The 22174-nt window shown below is 36.8% G+C and overlaps 1 protein-coding gene across 9 annotated transcripts in view; it reads right to left on the bottom strand.

Annotated features, from left to right (window-relative positions):
- The window catches only part of PCNX1 (pecanex 1), an 86682-nt gene that overhangs the window by 29179 nt on the left and 35329 nt on the right, over window positions 1-22174 (bottom strand). For 2 of the 9 annotated variants that reach the window (XM_072337144.1, XM_072337136.1), the window contains exons 7-14: window positions 18885-19017; window positions 14575-14759; window positions 7827-7917; window positions 5992-6049; window positions 3668-3885; window positions 2762-2915; window positions 2169-2201; window positions 22-193 (exon numbers count right to left, since the gene is read on the bottom strand). In XM_072337144.1, coding sequence (XP_072193245.1) covers window positions 22-193; window positions 2169-2201; window positions 2762-2915; window positions 3668-3885; window positions 5992-6049; window positions 7827-7917; window positions 14575-14759; window positions 18885-19017 — 1044 coding nt within the window. The remainder of the gene's footprint in view (window positions 1-21; window positions 194-2168; window positions 2202-2761; window positions 2916-3667; window positions 3886-5991; window positions 6050-7826; window positions 7918-14574; window positions 14760-18884; window positions 19018-22174) is intronic. The other 7 variants (XM_072337137.1, XM_072337145.1, XM_072337138.1 and 4 more) reach the window with 6 other exon arrangements.

Genomic DNA, 22174 nt, shown 5'->3' with positions numbered 1-22174 from the left:
ATTAAGTGTAGAGCAACTCACCTATAACTAAGTCCCTGGCTGACAGCAGCAGCAATGGGTTGGTGAAAGCCATTCCATACAACTTGAATCTCGTTGTAGATATGTTTCTGCTGCCATAATCCAACAGCCAAATAAGACCACAACATAAACAGAAATATACAGGCCTACTATAGGCTATTATACGATTATGACCCTGTTTAAAAAAATAGAAATATTTCATGATTAGAAAACTTTTTTTTTTTTTGTTAAACCTTTCTGTTATAGTTTCAGAAAATTAAAATTACTTTTTGCTCACCAACTACTCCTACAATGTGTTGTCACCTCAAATTTTTTTCATAAAATCCTTAAAATATTGCCTTGCAGGGATAAAAACAGATGCTTTTTTTGTGGCTTTGATCTATATAATGATCACACAAATACTTAGACTCAGTTATTTTTACACTTATTCTCACCTGAATTTCAAACTATGTGTCTCACAACACCAAATGTCAGAAAAACTCTGCCAAAGCTTCATAAGCAAGAGAACAATATTATGACTAAAAATCAATTGAGCTTATTACTCAGATACTGCTCCTGCTGAAAGTGAAAGCACTTCCGTACCCATTAAAATACACAACTTACTTCCTAAAATAATATGAATGATGTGCTTCAGAGGAATAAAGCTTTACAGTATCTTTACTGCTTAGGATTTCACAAAAGTATTTTGCCTTGGCAAGCTAGATGATGCTCATTAAAATATAAACATTGTTCAGCACTAGTACATTAACACTTCCATGCTCAAATTAATACTTTCTAGAGTACTGCATACTCAGCCTAGGAGAGCTGGCAAAAAAGTCTGTAAGCACACTAATACAACTGAATGATCTACAAGGCTAAAACAGCATATCTGCAAAGCTTTGCTAGTTCATTCTACAACAACAAATTAAAATGCTAAAAATATTTTTCACTGTTATTAACTGGAATGCTAAAGATTCATCCAGCAACTTATCCTTATATTGTTCTACAGCACAAGTTGCCTTGAAGCTGAAGAGTAATTCTTTGCAAGAGTCTGTAGTGACAGGACAAAGGAGAATGGTTTAAACTTAAACAGAGAAGATATAGGTTAGATGTTAGGAGGAAATTTTTTACTCAAGGTGGTGAAGCACTGGCAATGGCTGCCCAGACAAGTTATGGATGCCCCATCCCTGAAGGTGTTCAAAGCCAGGTTGGATGGAGCTCTAGGCAAGCTGATGTAGATGTGGAAGGTGCTCCTGCCTGTGGCAGTGGATTGGAATTAGTCATTCCAACAGAATAACAGCCATCAGCACGTTCTTGCAGGCCAGCAGTATCCAGGGCTGCATCAGAAGAGGTGCAAGTGGGAGATGGAGGTGATGGTCCTCCTGTATTCTGCCCTTGTAAGGTCCCATCTAGTCTACTGTGTCCAAGCCTGGAGCCTCCAGTACAGGAAGGATGCAAAGCCACTGGAGCAGGTCTAAAGGAGGGCTACAAAGATGAACATAGGGCTGGAGCACCTCTATCAATTAAGGCTGAGGGAGCTGGGATTATTTAGTTTGGAGAAGCCCCTGGTGAGACCTCATTGCAGCCTTCTAGTACTTAATAGGAGCTTACAGCCAAGAGGGGAATTAGCTTTTAACACTGATTGTGACAGGACAGAGCAGAATGGATTCAAACTCAGGAGAGATTTAGGTTAGATATTATGAAGAAATTTTTTCCTCAGAGGGCAGTGACACACTGGAACAGGCTGCCAAAAGAACCTGTGGAAGCACCATTTCTGGAAGCATTCAAGGCAAGGTTGGATGGGACCGTGGGCAGCCTGATATGGTGGTTGGCAATCCTGCCTATGGCAGGGGTATTATAACTAGATGATCTCTAAGGTCTCCTCCAACCTAAGCCATTCTTTGATTCTATGATCCTTAAAGTCCCTTCCACCCCAAACCATTCCACAATTGTGTAATAAAACAGGGAGAATAGGATTTGCTAAAAACAAACAAAAAGCGTAGGGGGAAAAAATATAGCATAAATTCCCTTATCACATACTAAGAGAATATAAGCTTCTTGTGCCTTATGAGAAATCATATAAGAGAAATGGTGTAACATCAAGCAGATCAATTCTCTGTAGAAATTTTACATCTGCAGGGTTAATAAAGAGGTATATGCCTATGACTTACATGTCGAGGGGAAGAAGAATCTGGCTGAACGCTCTGAAAACAAAAAGAGGGAAGTTATCCACTCTACATTAAGTACATTTTACTCATCTCTTCCTATCCCTTTCTCCTTTCCACCTTAATAGTTCTGTCACAAAGGAAGAAAGAATCTATCTTAATTTCAATATTCCTTATGTATCATTAACACTTGCCTGATAAAAGCGTCTAATAAATACTAATTCAACTGATTAAAAACATGCTTAGGAGCAATTGCATAATAAGAAAGCACTGAGGTACGTCAACTTAAAAACAAAAAAACACTCTAAACCATCTTGTTTAGTTTGTTGGCTTCTTTTTAACCAGTAAGATTTTGTTTCTCTTTCAGAAAACAAAAAGTAAGAGTACAACAAATAAAGGCTTGTTTAACAAACACACAGAACTATTCTAGTGAAATCATCCTCTATAACCATCTATCAAACTTCTCACCAAGGTGAATTTTGCTTACTTATTTTTAAAAACAATAAACACACAGTTTTTCCTCAACTCCAAATAGCCTGCAACATCCAACCTAAATTAATTCTATTGTATATACAAAGTGAAGATAGAAATCGAAATACCTTCAACAGTGAGTACTGGCAACTGGCTATAACCAGGCAGAACTGGAAGACCCAGATATCCTTGAAAAAGCCCTCAATAAGAAGTACAGAGCCCAGAAACGCAACTAGAATAGCTAGGATGACAGCTAACACGTTTTCAAGGATCTCTCGATTCCTGTATGAGGAAAGGGAAAGAAAAAAAGTATTAAAGGCTAATTATGTTTAAAAAATAAGGTGGAAAAGAACAGCAAAGGCAAGAAGTTAACAAAAGATACACTGTTGGTAGCAAAGTAGTTAAGAATAGATTCAAATTTGTGTAAATTATTTTAGTACTCTTAGCAAAGATAAAAGCTACCGGAAATACCAGTGATAGCAATTAGTTTCTTATGAAATCAACCTCTACAAAGCCACACCACTGTACTGAATTCTTCAAGAAAGGTCATTTCTAAAGTGTGAATACTTGATATATCCCCAAAGCTGATAAATGGAGGTTGATGTTTATTTTATTTCACTAGGTAAATGGAGCAGGGAAAACAGATTACAATATTATATGACTCTTTAGAAAAATGCTTTGGAACATCATGTACATAGTCTACGCATTGAAATAAAACCCATATATGCCAGGTCCTAGCACCTACCAATTTGTTTATTCAGAAACTGATCTGTGTTTAATGCTAAAAAGTCAAACAGTGAGAGATTTGTTGCTTAAGATATCATTGTCACACTCACAAAAATTGAGAGGGCTTTTCCTACCATTCCTGGAGAAATAAAGAATAGCTTTTGCTATATTAGAAACAAAAAGTTAATTTGGTATTATTATTTCGTCTTTCACAGTACAGTAAAAGCATTCCTAAAAGGAATGCTCACAGTTCATTTCCAATTTTTAATCTTTAATTTCTAAAGTCTAGTAACATACAAGGATCTCACCTATCAAATAAAGCCAGAAGAGTTAATCTATCAAAATTTATGCTAATCCAAAGCTTAGGCAGTATCCAAAAACGATAGTACTGCTTGACTTTTTGAGCTGCTTCCTCTTGAGGTTGCAAGTGGTCCTGAAGGTCAGGGCTCAGGTCAATATCTTGCTGCTCCAGAAGGTCCGTATCTATGGTTAGCAGCCTGTTCAACCTGATCTGGGGAAGAGAAAGCTAAAAGAAAGTCAGTATTAACAGAAGTTTCTTATGCATTACTGCATTCTATTGAATGCTGCCTTGAAAACAAAATCAAAAAACCTACAATTATTTAGTTTCAGTTTTAAGAAATTAGATTTTAAACAGTTTGATCTGTGACTTTTACTTACTTTTCCTGTCCTTATTACAGCAAATGAAGAGCACTAGTGGCAATAACAGTTCCCCATACAACACAACTGTAGCATTTTAGCATATGCCTTATTTCAAAGCATGTACGTACTAGGCACATTATCCCACTCACTCTGAAAACTTCTAATTTGAAGACTAGTAAACTGATACATGAGCAGTAATAATGCATATAAGAACAATACAAAGTTCTGAGTTCAAACAAATTATAGTCCATTTCTTACAGTCAACTAATCTGCATGCACATCCATGCTGAATGGTTGGTTTTGCATGACAAAGCCACATGTGCAGCCATCAGTGGTCAAACTCACTGCACTCAGAATATACTGAGACACACACAAAAAAAAGCTCAACCCTAACTGGTCCAGTACTGCTTAAGATTGACTCTATAGCTGCTCAGTATTCTGTAGTCTGTCACTTCAGAATATTTTTGAATTCACAGTAGTACTAAAATCTAAGGAGAATACTCAAAGCCAAAAAAAAAAGCTATTATGCACATGCTTACTGTTTAACTCAGTTTTTACACCAACAGGCCACCAAACTCCTTAATGCGCTGACCTTTACGAATACTACTACTAAATTTCACTTAATGAATCAGTTAATAATTGTTAAGGCAGAAAATAAAGTTAAAATACTCAAGTAATAATTAAAGTGCTGACATTATACAGTTATATATTACAATTAAAACTTCTTGCTTTTGTAGCTTTTTTCTTAATTCCTTTAAGTATCAGTACATCATAACTACCCTCAGCCAGATTCTCCTTCCTAAAGAGATACTAACAAGAACTAACAAAGGAGGAACATTCGCTTTCTGAAGGAATTTAAAAGCTCATTTCTGATGAGCTGTGTTAGAAAGCAGGTGCTCCTTTGGCAGTTTTTTAAAATGCTGATCTCTTAAAAGGTAGAATCAATTTAATGTATCATTTCTCACATTAGTAATCAGTTGATGTTCTCCTTTAGATATGCAGGCTCAGCTTTTATATATATATAGTGTGTGTGTATATATATATATAGTTTTATATATATATATATATATAGTTAATTTGCCTTATACAAAAGCACTCCCACACATATACCCAATGGAACCACGTGGACAGTTATGTGTCAGGGGCTAGAAATCAAAGAAAGTTCTAGCAGGCACTAAGTGAAGACCACATTCTTGATCAAAAGCATGGTCGTGTAAATTGAGGTTTCTCATCCTCTTCTCAAGCATGAAAACAAAATATATTCTTTCCCCTTGAAAAGTTATCAGATACTTCAATATACTTCACTGTATCTTCCTAGCTTAAGAATCATGATCTTAAGGATTATGACCACCTGCAGTGTCTTTGTATAGAAACTGAAGCAGTAGATTTCAGAATTATAAGCACAAACACATGTGGACTCGACAACAATATAAAAGGTTGGGGTCAGAAAACTATGAAATTCCAAAGCCACTCACAGTATGAAAAAGCTTCTGCCTTTTTACATTCACTCTTTCCACTGGAATTAAACTTTATACAGCAGATTCCAATGAAAAATGTCTAAACTCCATTCAGGGAAACTGCTAACATTCCCTTCATTCAGAACACAAGATTTCTTCTTTCTGCCACAGTATATCTTTGCAGTGGAAGGAAGTACAGCTTTGTTCACATCATCCAGTGATCTCTGGACGACCCATCTCAGACTATCCCAAACCAGGACAGCAATTTAGATTCAAACTACCATGCTTTAGATCAGTGGAAAAAATTATGTTTACAATTTAAAGTGCTACCCAAAAAGATGAATTTGTACGTATATACAATGACAGCTGAATTGTACCAGTTTATATTCACTGAAACTCAAGTAAAAAACCTTCTTAAAACAACCAACCACTGCATACAATGATTAATCAGATAAATAGAACTGTCAAGTCTTCTGATTTTTTGCATGCTTTAAAAATAAATAAGAAAAACTTACTAGATCATGTGGGTAAAAGTGAACTGAGGTAGAACTCGATACGTGAGAGTCCGTGTCACTATAAGAACAGGGGGAAAGACTTCATATTATAAAACTACATTTGATTCCAAAAGGCCACTAATTTACCAGTGTCCTAAATTAATTCTGACCACTCGTAAACTTCAGCTAAAAGTCTTCCTTTAGATTTTCCTTTAGAACACATATTTAAAATACACGTATCCACTTCGCATAGACCTAACAAATAATCAGGAAAGAAAATAAACCATCACGATTAATGGTCTTGCATAGTGTGATCAATTTTGGATCTGTACCAGATCAGGATCAATCTTCACCCTTACTCTTAGTTTAATTTTCTCAACACGTGATTTGACCAGGCAGTCCATGAGTTGTCTACACAGATTACCATGATGGAAATTACTCGTCTTAGAAAAAAACAAAAACACAAAGATGTTCTGTAATCTGTTAGATACTGATGTGTAAACACCCAGCTCTTAAGATAGTGAGGTGTCTCCTGGGTGTTTAAAGTTTGTTAATAATTACACTGGTTTTATGAAGTCCCAAAACTGACAATAGTAGTACACATTCAACACAAATATACTGACTTAAGTTGTTTCAGAACTTTAAGCAAAACTTAAACCTCTGCCACGATGAGCAAAATTACTCCACAATTTCCATTTGTTAGTGAGGAGGAGAAACTTCTCGCTCTAAGAGTCCATATCCAACTACTGCTTTCCCCCCCATGATTTTGTATAGCTTTTGACTGTACGTTTTTCATGTAAATTCCACAGCTGTAAGACTGGTATCAGACTTACACAAGTACCTTTCAGTTCCTTGCCTTAACATAAAAATAATATTTGCTACCAATTTATTTCACTGAAACTGAACTATCATCCTGATAATCAGTTATTTGGATTTGACCAGATTGTTCCTTTCATTAGCATGTACAGCTTCACAACAGCAGCCATCAGCAAAGCCATTGCATCTGGAACATGCAAGCAATATAGGCAGGCATTGATAGCTTTGTGCAAGGAATTCAGAACTTTTTCTTCAAAGTTCAACCCTACAAGAAGCATTTGCACGCTTTCTTAGAAAAGATTTGAAGATGGAAGCTTTGAAATCCATTACTCCATAAATCCAAAAGCTATTCCACCTACACGTGGCAGGAGTTTTTAACATTCAGCATGATGTAACAGGTTCAGAGCAGTTCCATGTAGTAAAGTGGATTTTAAGGCCAAGGTTTTGTTTTGTTTTCCTTTCTTCTGCCTCCTGTCTCTTCAGAGAAAGGAAGCGTTATCTTTCCAACAGCAAATGAACTTTCCAGTATGTAGCTGCCTATTTCCACTGTAAGTAACTTTTTTCTTTTTTAAACTGTAGGCATGTTCACATTTTCCTGTATTGCTTCATGCCATCTATGAACTTAAGAACAAACTTATCAGTTTACATTTGCTTCACAATTGGAAGTTCGTTTTTAAATAAGCTGTAACTATTAATAGCTTCCTACTTTCCCCAAACCCAAGTTAAATTCTATAAAGGAAGACTCCCAGTTAAGCCAATCAAAAACACATTTGTCAAGTTCTCAGTTGGACACTTATCTCTTAAACCAACATTAATCTTTGTTTTCCAAAACTTGCTAAAATGGATGAGATTATGCATGCAATTACTGTCATCTTCTCTTAAAAATCACCAAAGTTTCAAAAGTAAAAATACACACAGAATATTTTATATAGACTTTTCTTTTTTTTGTAGTTCATAATAAATAACCTTTTAAAATTAAAATAACAGATTTTGTTGCAGTAAGACAAAAATCACCACTCTTGACTGGCCTTCACACACACCAGATGTTAGATGCTCTTCTTGCAGCTGGCTCAAAGTTCACAAGTGACATGTCGCAGCCCCCCGTCTCGTAGAGCGTAGAACTGAACTTACCTATTAAAAAAAAAAAAAGAAGAAGAAAAAGCCAAGAACAGGTCAAGATTTCATGTTACTTCATTTTACCAGCACTAGATTTCTATACATCAGCTAACTATTAAGAACAGTTTAGATATTAAAATTTTTAATCAGTATCAGAATATAAGATGAGGTAACGTGCCACCAGCGCAGACAAGATACTAACTATTTAGTCTTCCTTCATATGACATACATGCAGTAAACAGCAATAAAGAAATAAATTAAGAGTTAATATTTATAAGATATCACCATTAACATAAGAAAAGCACAGCGTGAGCTTTTTCCACCCCTCAACCTTAGAGAAAACCAGGAAAACAACTTGCAACGACAAACTTCTTCAATTCTTTCCTCCCAACCTCAGGAGAATGATCAGTAAATCATTCATCAGCACAGAGGAATCATGCTATGGCAGAGATTCCTCAAGTGTCCAAATTAAAATTCTTTTGAGAGGTACGTGTCTACTGTTTGGAAAGTAACACAAAGGGTGAATAAAGTCACCAGAGATACTTCATTAGCCAGATCTCTAGAAAAAAGTAAAAAGGAATGGAAGGCAGATATTATTCTACAAAACAGAAGCAAATACTTCAGTGAAGTATCAGAAGACCACAATCTACCTTGTGAGATAAACCATTATTGTTAAAGGAGTTCCAGCAACACCAAAGTCTCCTCAAGATATTGCTCATTCATAAAGTTTTCAATACCAACTCTATTTCTAAATATACAAATCAACAAAGCAGAGTGAGATTCTAACTCAGATGATAAGTTACAATATGATGTTTATACAGTGCCCTTCTCTCCACAGCAGTTTGATCAGAGAGATAAGGACTGTAATTTCCCCACAAGGTGACTTCAATATATTTCTGCTCAGAATGCAGGAAGCTGATTCTGAAGTTGTAATCATCTTGTACAGCCCTGCCAACTTCCCCATTTCTCCTAGCTCAAAGCCTTTTACTCAACTCATGATGCAAGAGCATGCAATATTTTAAGAACAGTATTATCAGTTAAAAGGAAAAACAAACAAACAAACAAAAAACTACTTTGGCACATTAGAAGCAAAAGTCTGTGTAAACCTCTCAGCTGCACATCCTGAAGCCCTACCTCCTGATGACGCAGGAAAACAAGTAGCCCCAGGAGAAACACCTAACAAGCTAAGAGCTTTCAATACCTTCACAAGGCTTCCTCTCCTCAGCAGAGGGGCACCAACTATACATATAAGGCAGATGTACTGAGAAAGAAGATTCCATTCTGACTCAGAAGCTACATGGTTCAGTAGCTGTGTACAGAATGCATCAGAACACAATAATACAACAGCTCTCCCTCAATATTTAATTACATCTGTTACAGATATTTGTAAAGAAACGTGAGCAGAAGATTCACTTCTTACAATCGTTTTGGTTGTGGGTTTTTTTTTTTTTGAAATATTTTTGTTTTTGTTCAAGTGACTTGTCTAATTAGTTAACACCTTAATGAAGTGATTTAGTTAAATATCCCCTTGTTTTTAATGCTTGATGCAGTGAATATTTATTGACGAAGTTTTAAATTCAAGCTGGTAGAAGACACTAGGAACCTCCTTCCCCACAACTATTAGTTTCAGTTACATAGAAGTTTCCTGGACTGCAAGATAAAAAAATATTTCAACAACAAGCATGAAGATATCAGATAAAATACTACTGACTTCTCTTGCTCTCAGGATAAAATTGTGCATAAACCATGTTAGAGAAAAAGTATTTCAACCAACCAGCCCTTAAAAGAAACCATGATGTCTGGGTTTTCTTACATTCTTCATGTGTTTGCACAAGCTGAGAGCCAGTAAATATATTAGCTACAATAATGTGATGCTAAAAAGAAACAAGAATATATTACAAGATACAGCTTCCCATTCCTTCTGGCTGAGATAATACATCAGATAAATTTGTTTGACAAGATGTTTCCTGCAGTGTGTTATACGTATCAAATGGAAAGGACTTCAAAACTTGAGAAAATTTAGCATAAAATCCTTCACATAATGAAGCATCTAGTGTTCCCTCACACCTAATTCATCTGAGATTATCAACGTTTACTACTTTTGTATTGCTGATATAAGTAGGGCATGGCTGTGAAAGCATAAAACAAACCTGGTAAACAGAGATGTAGCAGATGATTTCAACAGACAAACAAAAAGCCTAATTCCAATTATTTGCACATAAAATGCAAAACAGCGTCAGGTTTTGCTACACCTGCAATTCAACCCTCTGCTGAAGTACAATGATGAAAGTGCGTGGCTTCTCAATAAAACAAAGCAGCTCTTTAAAGTTCAACACACACAAACCAGAGATCCTCCAGAAAAAATAAAGGAATGAATTCAATGAAAGAAAAAAAAAAAAAAAAAGGTTACAGAACTGTTCAGTGCTGCTGAGGAAGCAAACCATAAGGCATGGGTTGGGAGCTCCAAGTCCCAGCATGTTGTGCAAGATACAGCTCTCTAGAGAGGGATCCCCAAGCTCATGATGCCCAGCACATGTGGATACACCTAGCTTCTGTGAGTCACCCAGGTGATTTTCCCTCCTTCCTGTTCCTAGCACTCTTACAATTCTCTCAGATATTTTTGATAGCATCACAATGAAGCAGCTTAAAGTTTCCTTCTCTAAGGATTGTAATATTATGACGTTAAGAACAAGCCAGACAGAGCCTTATTTTAAAAGTAAAGAAATTCAGCCAACATTAGTACACTAAATAAAAATGCTTGTAACTTTTCACCTAACTCCATCCCGAAGGAGGGCTTCAGATTCTTCATAGTACTCTACCTGGAGCACATTATGAAAATAATAAAGTCAAGTTACCAATACTCAGACACAACTCTGAAATACATCAGCGTATGGCATGAAGTGAAGGGAAACATGCTTCCTTTGAAACAGTGTTTCAGAGCACAAAAAGTATCTCATCACCAAGGCCAAAGACAGCCACATAAAGGTTCACATATTGCACAGACTGATGTTCCCACAGATATGGGAATCAATGAAAGCAACAGAACGATGAGCTTACATAGACTGAATCTGGAAGACAAGTGCTCAGCAACTGCCTGAAGTGGTAGTCTGATGTTTTTCTTCAGCCATGTTATTTTCAGCATATTTCTTGATTCTCCATCTTACAAATATTTCTGCTTCAAACCTTCCACGCTAGTTCTAAACGATGCTAACATTTTTTGCACATTGCCTACATCATCATTAGAATCATTACAGTACTGTAACAAGTAGTAGGTAAGTATATTTATTTCAATCCTATTCAGGACAACAAACAATGCTATCAAAATTTGATTATTCCATAGCATGCAAGGAAATACCATTTACCAAGGTCAGAATTTACTTTCAGCTGCAGTATTAAAACTTAGAAGTTTTGGTACTCCACAGGTGTTCAATTTTTAATTTATATGACATTTATCAAAAGCGTAACTTACCCATTACATGCACAATTCCACAAACTACAAGAGGGAGATTTTCTACATGAACGATGGGAAATGAGTTTATCTTCTACTCATACCTTTGAAAATACTTTGCCATTCGCTAAATTAAGCCTACTTATTTATCAAAAAAGCAATGAAAAGCTGATTCTAAGTTGTTTTAATCATATAACTGATCGGCAGATATCTACCTTAAAAGGCAACGTGGTAAGCTTCAATCTTCAACACCACCATGTAACTGCCTTTAAAAGCTAAAAGCACTTCAATAAATCTGTGATAACAACTAGAAGAGCCAAACGTTGCAGCACAGCTTCACCATAAAGATGACCACCTATATGAGGACAATAGGCTGTTATTTCACCCTAGTTTCAGACACCAGGTATCTGTTTCAGTAGTTTAGTACTTGGAGCCTGAACTATTTCACAAATTCTAACAGCCTCCAAAGCAAGAACTCCAGTATCCCACACATCACCTACACATTGAAGAGGGAGTAAAATGCATCAGCACTGCCATACTATCCTCTGAAGATTATCATTCATTTCCATTGTGGTGTCCATTCCTCCTATGATTTACTTCTTTTCCACTGCTTCATGATAAGTTTCCTTCACCACCCTTTCAAATTCCTTTCATCATTCACGAAGCAACGTCATGTACAGAAGTCTTTCTACTTGGAATCTGGAAGACTACAAATAATGCTTCAAAGCTTCCCTTGCTTTATTCAGCACAATGCTCAGCAACTCTTAAGAACGCACAGTCTATATCCAGTCTTGTAATGACTAAGTATAACCCATTAAGATCCATCCTACACAGAATATATCACCAGAATTTAATTAATAAATCTTTGAAACAAACACAGTGTGTCACCTTGAAAGCTAAAGCTTCATATCAGCACACATGCAGAAAAAAAAAAAAAGCAGAAGCATATATTGTGCTTGTGCACAAGAAAAAAAGTTTCTAAATGCAAACAACACAACTGATTGTCTTCCAGATGAGCTGGAAAGCGCTACCGGTTTCAGTATGAAGTTACTGTGCACACTGTAAAGGCATATGTGCATCGTATATCTCCTTATTTGCTCCATTTTGCATCACTATTATATTTTTCATGGTGATTAACATCACCAAAAAAGTTAAACAAAAAAACCAAACCACAGAACAAGCTACTGCCTCTCCTCTCCCCCAAGCACACTCCCTCTGAAATAACACAAGATCATCTCCCTGCTTGTCAACCCTTAGGAAGGAATGGCACTTGTTAAATCCTGTCCCATTTTATCTGCTATTCTGCTGTAACAAAAGAACATCCACAATACAAAAGACTCTGAGAGCAGTCATTAGTTCATAATGTGGATTTTTTTTTAAGCCTGCTGTAGAATTAAAAGAATTTTACTTATTTATTTTTAAGAACAAAACCAAATCTTAGTAGTAAGAGCTTTCACACAGGGCAAGTTTCTAAACAGATGCTTGAAGCTCCAAAACGCACAAATCCGAGATGTAATAGCGATTTATTCAACTGAGCAGATCCTGACAGTTTTCTGCTCCATTGTGGCCATGTCTTGCTCCATAATACTGTACACACGGAACTTTAGAAGTCTGTATAGCTAAACTTATCTGAAGGCTGCAAATGTTCCAATTCTGTTCCAATTGCAGCAAAATTGACTGCTAGGAAAGCCTAAATACAACGCTGAATCCACTTTGATTTTCATTAAATCACTGTAAACATAAGCTCTTAAATAATTCAAATTGAACAACAGCACATCAGATTCTGAATTCGGTAAAACTTGATTCCATAAAGCTATGGACAATATGAACTATATCTATCAAAAACAACACTAGTAGCTTCAAGAACAAGTCGTTGCACTAACTTTGAGTAGATAGAAGCACAGTATCCCCAATTTTCAGCTACATCCCAATATCCACTTCATACAAGAAATAAGTCTCAAATTAAATAGCTAAAAGATCTCATAGCTTTATGTGGTAAGCTTTCACAGTTTAGAGATTCATACTTTTGAGCACTGATTTTTCTATCTAGAAAGTACGAGAGCCACAGAATCTACACCAAGATCAGATAAGGAGGCTGTATCATTTAACACTTCTGTAGTAACATTCTATGAACGTATTTCGGAGAATGTTAGAATTATTTTCTTTTTTGCTAATATTAATCTTTTCTTAAATTGTTTCTAGTAGGTAGGGAAGAATAGCTGCTTCCTAACTGAACTCTTTAAAGGGAAGAACCACAGCCCAGCAATTCTTGAAATCTTCCTCAATGATAGAGCAAGATGACAAACCAATTATCTTTTAGAGCAAGGTTACAGTAGGATTTGTAACAAGTATTTTAAAGCAGTGTTCTAATCTAACCTTCACTTCTGTGTTATCGCAGCTGTCAACCGTTCAAAATACCATCACTGACAATCAGCTCTAAACATGGACAGCATTGCAATCTGAGCAGGAATTCCACTTCAATACTGAAGTCATCACCAGGTCAGGCCACAAACTGCAAAAATCCAGGCCAGGAATTTTTCCCCACCTTCCCCCATATTACTGTGTCACAGGAGATCAGTCACCTACTATAACCATCTGAACTTACTTCTCTCTAGCAATGTCTTTTAACTGCAGAGAAGACAATAAGCAGTTAGGAATTTTACATTAAACAGACCATGAAGAACTAAGGAGCACCATAAGACTTCAGAAATGATAGCAATTGATGCAAGAAGATCCATATTTTCTTCTTGTCTCAATCTCCTACTTTTAAGCGCATATTAAAACTCCCCTTCTTGATGTGACAATTTCTTTTCAAAGAACAACTAAGCAGCGCTCTTCTGAAAGATCAAGGGTTCCTAGTCATCACAATAGGCATCTTTTTAGGAATCAGAAACCCCCCCAAATTTACTAACAATCTCACCCCAATTCTCTTTGACAACGCAAAGATACTTGTGTTACATGTGGTACACAGTTCAAATACAAAGACCTCATAGCACTGCTACTTATGCATCCTTAGAATGTTTTCCATTGCAAATTTGTTAGACAAAGAGCCTGGAAACATGATGATGAAAGGCTGGACATTTATCAACAATATTCCCTTCTAAGAAATGCACCTACAAGATCCAGAAACAAAGTTAATTTTAGCCTTTTTTCACTGCATTATTACCAACAAAGCTGCTGTATTAAAACTTCCATGTCACCAAGGTTACATAAGGCCTGCATACCAAGTCCATCGTGCAAACTGCTACCGCCTACAGCAGATGCAGTGGCATGTGATGCTTCTAAGTGGACACTCCCATTTCTCACCAGCAAGGAGGTGCTAGCGCTGAGCACAGCTGCCTGGGAGGGGGAGCGGGACTGCACTTTGGCCTGGGAGGAAGACTGCTGGCCTTGCTGACCATCTTGAAGGCTACGAGAAAACATGGATGGGGGAGACATTACCGGGAAGGAAAGGAAATAGCTAAAGTGAAGCAAAACAAGATTTTTTATTTTTTTAAAGGAAAAGTTAAAATTACAGCATTCAGAAGCAATTTGTTAGGGTTAAGATAACCCATGAGCTCTGTACAACAACTTGTTTGGACACTAATGTTACACTAGAAGATACAAAGACACAGTTCCCACTCAATCCTTGGAAGCGCTATTCTTTAGGCCTGAAGGTGGGCTGGGGAGATGTTGTTCTTACCGGACTTAATTTGTGGGTGCAAAAGTCAGCTATTGGTGGTAAGTCTAATTGTAGCCTGTGATCCTTCTTCTGTATGATAGAGACTATTATACTCTTCTCTCAATAGCTAGGTTGCTCATGGAGGTATGACTTGAATTGTTTTGCTTTCATTGTCAAAATATCACCACCTTCCTTGCTATAACTCTGCACTCTTTCTACAAAACGTCTCTAAGATTAATCAGAAACCAGACATTGACAACAAACCTTGTGGATAACCGCAGTTAAACCAGTACAACCAGAAATTTCTGGGGGGTAGTATTTAGAATATTTCTAACAAGTTATTAATTGGCAAAAGTTTTAGGACTATTTTAAAGTCATTTTGATAGTACTGCCCCTGACAGAGATTTTGTTTCTTAGTACTCCTTATCACAACAAAATTCTTCTAAGCCTGGAGTCAGAAATTCAACTTAATCTTCAGAGAAATGCATTAAGTTTAAAGCTGAAAAATGATAGCCCTCTTCACAACCTTCTCAGCGCAAAACTATTTTAAGAAGCCATTTAACAAATACTAACAACGTTTTCAAAGCAGTTTAACGTTAAACATGGCAACGTCCCCAACTACAAGTGTCAAGCACATCATAGCTACGCTGCAGAATTGGTGGTTTTATTATCCTTATTTTATACGTTTAGAGAAGTTACATCAGTCATTAGCTGGAGGACACTTCTTCAGATTAAGAAATCATATTTTTAATCAAGATAAAACATAAAATACCCTAAAAATAGTTTGTTAAAACAAAAATTCTTTACCTTCTGTCTTAAGCATTCCCTTTTGAAATACAGTCTTAACCACCTATTGCTTTTAACGTTATAGTGCACAGTGTGATGCCACAGTTGGAAGTGAAACAACTGTAAGAATAAGACCTTACTAAGAGTTGAGGGTGCCTATCTGATGCAGTTGCATGTAACTATTCTCTAGAACAACTGATTTCACTTTTCCTTAGAACATCACTGCAAAATATGAAAATAACTGTGAGACTATGTGTTAAGAACAGCTCATGCAAAATACAACAGACATGCACGCAACTGACAAGGTTAAAAACTGCAACCCATATTCTAACATATCAGAATCCGAAGCTCAATTCAATGTTTTACTGCTCTAGACAAGGCTATATGGAAACAGAAGCCCTAAGGAAGCTCACAAACTTGCCAGCTGTCACTGTCTCACTTAAGCATTATCAGCAACACCAAAACAACGCTGTCTTCCCATTTAATAGTAGCTAGGTATCAAAAGGTATATACAAGTTGTCCTTTCTGTGGTTATCCACATCTGCCACAGTAAAAATAAAGCAAAATATTGGCAACAGCAGATTGCAACAATATTTAAGAAACTGTTATTCTCTAATTAATAAAAACTACTCTTAAAATTTTGCTTGAGACAGTCACATTCACTTATCAGATACACATGCATACACCAGTAGCTACATAGGATGCAAATTCATACATATGTTTGAAGCAGTTAGAACACTGCCAGTGTTTAGGCAGGATAAAAGGAGAGCAAGTTCTTTTGTTTTTTTCTTTCCTGCTTCTTTTTTGTTGTTGTTGTTGTTGTTATTTCCTGGTTACTTAAGTAAACAAAAAGAAAGTACACTTGCATCTAATTATCTTTAAAGCTGCAAAATTTACTGGACCAGGTTTTATTCAAGAGCCTACCACTGCCAATCACGAAGGCATTATAGACCTATCTATCCTCTACTTGACATTCCACAAAAGGAACAAACAGATCTAACAGCCTCTGTGGGGCCATCTCCATGACATCTGATTTGAAATCATAGTTAGGAGATCAGGTGATTAATTTATTTTCCTGTTAAGAACAAAGAAAAATGACATCAGAGTCACTAAAAATGAGTAATGTTATGAGTTTAAGTATGAAGTCATACTGATGGGCAGTATTAGGAACTGGACATAAGCAGTTCACCATGAGCATACATGGGTATATGCATTGTTGCTGTGATTTCGGTGGTATCCAGCCAAGTCATTATGTTCTTTTTATTTCTTCCATTAACACAACAATCACACAAAAAATTAGGTTAGTCATATGAAAGAAAGTCAGACTACTAACCTAGAAATTAGAAATAATCTTTAACAGTAGTAGATTTCAGATACACTCCACAGTTTGCAGTTCAAATAGAACTTATGTCAAACAGATAAGTAAGCACTTGGGTGTTTAGTTGGCCTAAGGCAATTTAGCTCCAAACCAAAGGACAGTCATTCAGCTGCAAAAACTTCACTGTGCAGAGTGCCCTCCCTCAGGTAAGGAGCTCTAATTGCTCCACACAGCTTTTTACTAACCAATACATAAAACTGCATCACCCACGAGAAAAAAACAAAAACAAACAAACAAAGAGGGAGAAATGGAACATAAGAGTAGAACAGCAGTGACCTAAGAGGAAGTTTAAATATCTCTCGCTAAGAAAGTAACTCACTGTCCTGTTAAGACTGGAAATGTTAACAAATGTATCTGAAATCATATAACAAACTTCTGCCATATACTGCACTATCCAGTTCAATTTGCAATGCAGAAGAAGTCAAGCCTCCATTTGTTAGATTTCAGGCACTGTTCTAGCCATTGTCTTTCCTGAGGGAAACCTAAAAATTCAGTAAATTCAGCCCCTGGCTGTTTCAATTGCACCATAAAGACACCAAGATTTCTCCCCATCCTCTATTTCCATCTGTTTTCTTTTTATCTGCTCACTTTCTACAGTATTTTACAACGAAAAAAACATACAAATATTCCTAGAACATAGAAGTAAACTGCTCCTAGTGTTACAAGTTAGTTTAGGATATATAGCAATATTATATGTATGTATAGTAGTGTTTTTAAGAATGCGAAGGAATAACAACTTTATATACTTATGTCAACTGGAAGAATTACTTTTATGGGTAAATAAACACTCCTTACACTATAGGAAATGTTCTTCCTGCCAGATTCTCCAACACTTGAGGCAATCACAGAACCAAAAGATTTAAAAAGCAAGTTTAAAATCATCTTGAGATCACCATTTCTACTGTTTGAGGTCACAGGCTGAGCAAGGAGTTGCTGCAGGTAACACTGCTGGGTTCAGCACTGTTATTAAATGGGCTAGTGACAGGTTCCCAAGATGTATGTATACAATGTAAGCATCGCTGAGGCATGCAGTGCCACACAGTTAACTTTCATATGGAGCAACACTGTGTGTTTGGTAACAAAGGCACTGTTATTACTTTATTGTCACTCTTTTCCTGAAAAGAGTTACAGGATGTTCACACGATGGTTTACCTTTATTTTAGATTTGCATCCCTTGCATGTACTATTTAATACTTCAAAATGTCCCAGCTAGTTTGTTTTATTTGTTGTTGTTTTTGTTTGTTTTTAAGTGCATCTCTCTCATTACCTACTACATGAAAAGTGATTACAAAGATACTAGACCCTAGGGTTTACTCTCATAAAGGAAAACGAAAAGCAAAATTAAGTCAGGCAAATAATATATTTTCTAGGGTCTTTTTTCTTGCTTTAAAGTTCCTGAAGTTTTTGACAAAAAAAAAAACAAAACCAAAAACAAAACAAAAAACATGGAGTCTGTTAGCATTAGTTCACTGTGTTATTTATCTAAAATTAACTGTAACATGTTAGAGACTGGCTACCCTGGTAATTTTGAAAATAGTGCCACATATACATGCACAATTCAACAAGCCCACAGTGACATGCAGTGACAGCTCAAGGAGGTTATGGCGGGGAAGGAAGTAAAAAATGCCTTTCTGGCAACACTGGTGGGTGTGAGGAGAAGTGGTCTGCTGCATGCATGCTAAATATGGTGGAACATTTAGATACCCTACCTGAGGGGTGATCCGATGAGCAATGTAGGAGGGGTAGGGTTACTCCCTGCATTGTGCCGGCGTCGTACTGCCTGACGCCTAAATGTGCTGCGTTCACGTCGAAATGTGACAGTCTCCTCGCTGGCTTGTGCTGCTGCATCAAGACAGACTTTAGGTCAAAGAAGAACCCATCCTATTTACGTACAAAGTAACTTAAGACTCCTTTCTTCCCCCTGACCCTCCCCAAATTAAAGAATTCCACTTGCAACGAGAAAAGTGGCTCATGCGCTGACTGTTCAAATAAACTGCTACAAGACAGGAGCACCGAAGAACTATTAGTTAAGAACCAGGGAGGGAAAGCAGAAGGGAGCTGGGGAGGTCATGGAAGGGCTGCATGTTTGTGTGAGGCTCTTTTAAGCACACCTAGCTCCATTTTTTCCCCAAACTGAAACAACCAAGTATCAGAAGTATCAGATATTCCATCTCTTACGTTTACACAGGGTGAAAGGGAAGAAAGCCTAATCTCACTTTCCCCCATTTAATAGATAAAAATAAGAAAACCCCCAAGGACAGCCTAGTAAGTCTGTCTCTCACCCCTCACTACAAAATTCTCTTCTTAATTCCATCACTTCTGCCAAACAAGCAGAGCTGAGTTTTACTTTATCACATCCCTTTAGGGGACACTTTCATAATTCAGGTTGTTTTTATTCCTTTTTTGCCTCATAATCATGAAGAAATGCATGTTGTCCTCTTTACAGGAGTTACACTACACTTGGAAAAGCAGGAGAAGCAGGCACATAAGAATAAGGTTCTGCTTTTTCAACTTCTCTCTCCACCCACACCTCCCCTCCAAAAGAATCTGGTCCACCTACAAAGCAGCACTGTAAAAAAAACAAACAAACAGTTTATACGAATGCAAGAGTCAGGAGGTTATTCCTCTGGTTTTGGCTTTTGCAAATTCTCCCTCCACTAAACCCATTTATGCTCCTTAAGTTTCAGTCTAAAAAAAAGGATCACCTTTGCAATTTCAGACTTTACAGCATGCCTACAATCTCAGTAACCCTCCAGAGCCGAAGATGACCCTTAGCCTAACCAATTCAAATGAGGAGCACTAGAGAGCTCTGATAGGTCACAAAGAAAATCAGCTTAGGCAGGCAAGTGGAAGAAAAAAATACTTCCCACAAAAATCAATGCAAAGAGAAACTTAAAATCTTGAAGGAAAAATATATATATATATATATTTCATATATTTATATATGAATTATTATAGCCTGGTAGACAAGAAGCCTGTTACAGGACTGAGAAAATCAAGGATTATGTCAAGCAATAACAAAGGAAAACACTGCTGGAGCAAGATTTATTATGGAGGAGCAGCAGCAGAAAGACAGCAGGCTGAGCAGCCCATGTTCTTAAGCCCTTCAAATTAAAGCATCCCTGCCATTAAGTTTTCCAAAGTCACTAGAAAAGAATGTAGCACCGGTCTACAGAGAGCAGCAACCTACTATTGCTATGTGCCACTGCCACAGCTCCAACAATACAGAACGCAAGTAAAAAGTTTACTTACAAACCATGCATTATCAAGTGAATATTGTACATGAAACTTCAACTTGTTTTAACAGCTACATGAAGAAATTACTTTAAGATCAATCTTAAAGTTACAAGCATTTTATTGCCAAAATGTTGAGAAAATCCTTAATTCAATTATTTCCTATATTTTCAAGAAAACCATGTGGTGAAAGTGAGCAACCCTTCACCTCCACAATCAGTCTTTCACTGTAAGCATCAATAGGTGTTAACCGCTTTTAAGCATATTTAAGCAAAGACTCAGATAAAGCATAAATCATTAACCTTTATGCTTTATTTTAACACACAGTTTAATTTCTTCCATTACTGTCTGGCTCTTACATTACAGGCACTGGACAAGTCAAAAACCAGACAAGACAGCAGGAATCCTGACCTTTCTTTCTGATGGATTAAGTTGAAGCACAAGAGGTCAAAAATCAGGCACCGATTTCAGACACCAGTGTGTAAATCTCAGCTTTTCCAGTGCACACACCAGCATACACAACTCATACATCCACTCAAAATATAGTTTCTACTGACTTCAGATGTGAAAGAAACACCACACATTTCTACTAACCAGGCCACAGTTAAGCACACAGAATAAAGAACAGCAACTGATCTTAACTGATATGTAAACACCTTAGCTACCATTAAGATAGCAACGGCCTCTATTTACATTTTAATTATCACTCGCAGTTAATTAGCAAAAGCATTCAACTGCAATTGTTCAAGGCAGCACACTTAACACTTCTGGTTTTATTTTGATCTCCTTTCCTCAGTAAACACATCACCTGCAGCAATTCGAACCCAGCTTATAGAAACACTAGAGGTGCTTCCTATGCAGCTCAGATCTATCAGTGAAGCAATTTTACTTCCTAAACAGAGGCAATGTCTTGGGGGGAGGGAGAAATGAGGGAAGAAAAAATTAAATATAAATGGAAGATTTAAAAACAAACACAGCCCTGCAAAAACAAAAAACATCCACAATCTAAATCCCTATCTACTTTGAGCTGAAGTTTAAACATGCACAGGCAAATAACTCTGACATTCACTAGCTTTTCTATCATTTCATTAAGCTTTAAGATAAGTAGGTTTTGGTGTAGCTTTCTACATAATCTGCCAAGGGATTTTGGATTTATTTTAGAAGTCCTGGTCAGTACACACATATGCTCCTCCTGAATGTAGCTTGTGCCATTCCAGATCACTAAGTAAGTCTATTACTTGCTTTGAAAAGATGGCAGAGCTTCTCAGCCAAGGAGCTGTTTTGAGTCTAACATTACACAACACCTCAAGCTACATGTTGAAACCATGACTTAAAAACTGGAAAAAAGTCAGTTATGCAGAAAGGATGCTTGTTTGTTTGAAGTGTGGAGAACCACTAAGTTAACCAAACAGCTTTCTGGGGTTAAAAACAAACAAACAAACACACCCTACAAAGCAATACAGGATTTAAAAAAGAGGCATGGAAACTTTGTTCATATGTATTATTCATATCTCCGCTTGTCTTTGAGGAAGGGCAACAGTACAGCTGCTCCTGAGATTGCAGGTAGCAGAATGAATCTCCTCCAATAGCCACTACCATGCCGTAAGACCTGTTTAAATCAGGGGGAAATGAGCTTTGTTTTAATCTAAGCAAGCTTCCTGTAATATTTACAAAGCAATATGTTTTTATGTTTATATAATAACTAAACAAAATATCTTAGTAGGACAGTGGTTTTTCTAAACACATCTCTAGTCTACAACTCACA

Source organism: Excalfactoria chinensis, chromosome 5 (genome assembly GCF_039878825.1).
Source record: "Excalfactoria chinensis isolate bCotChi1 chromosome 5, bCotChi1.hap2, whole genome shotgun sequence".
Lineage (NCBI taxonomy): Eukaryota > Metazoa > Chordata > Aves > Galliformes > Phasianidae > Excalfactoria > Excalfactoria chinensis.
This window is presented reverse-complemented; position numbering and strand designations above follow the sequence as displayed.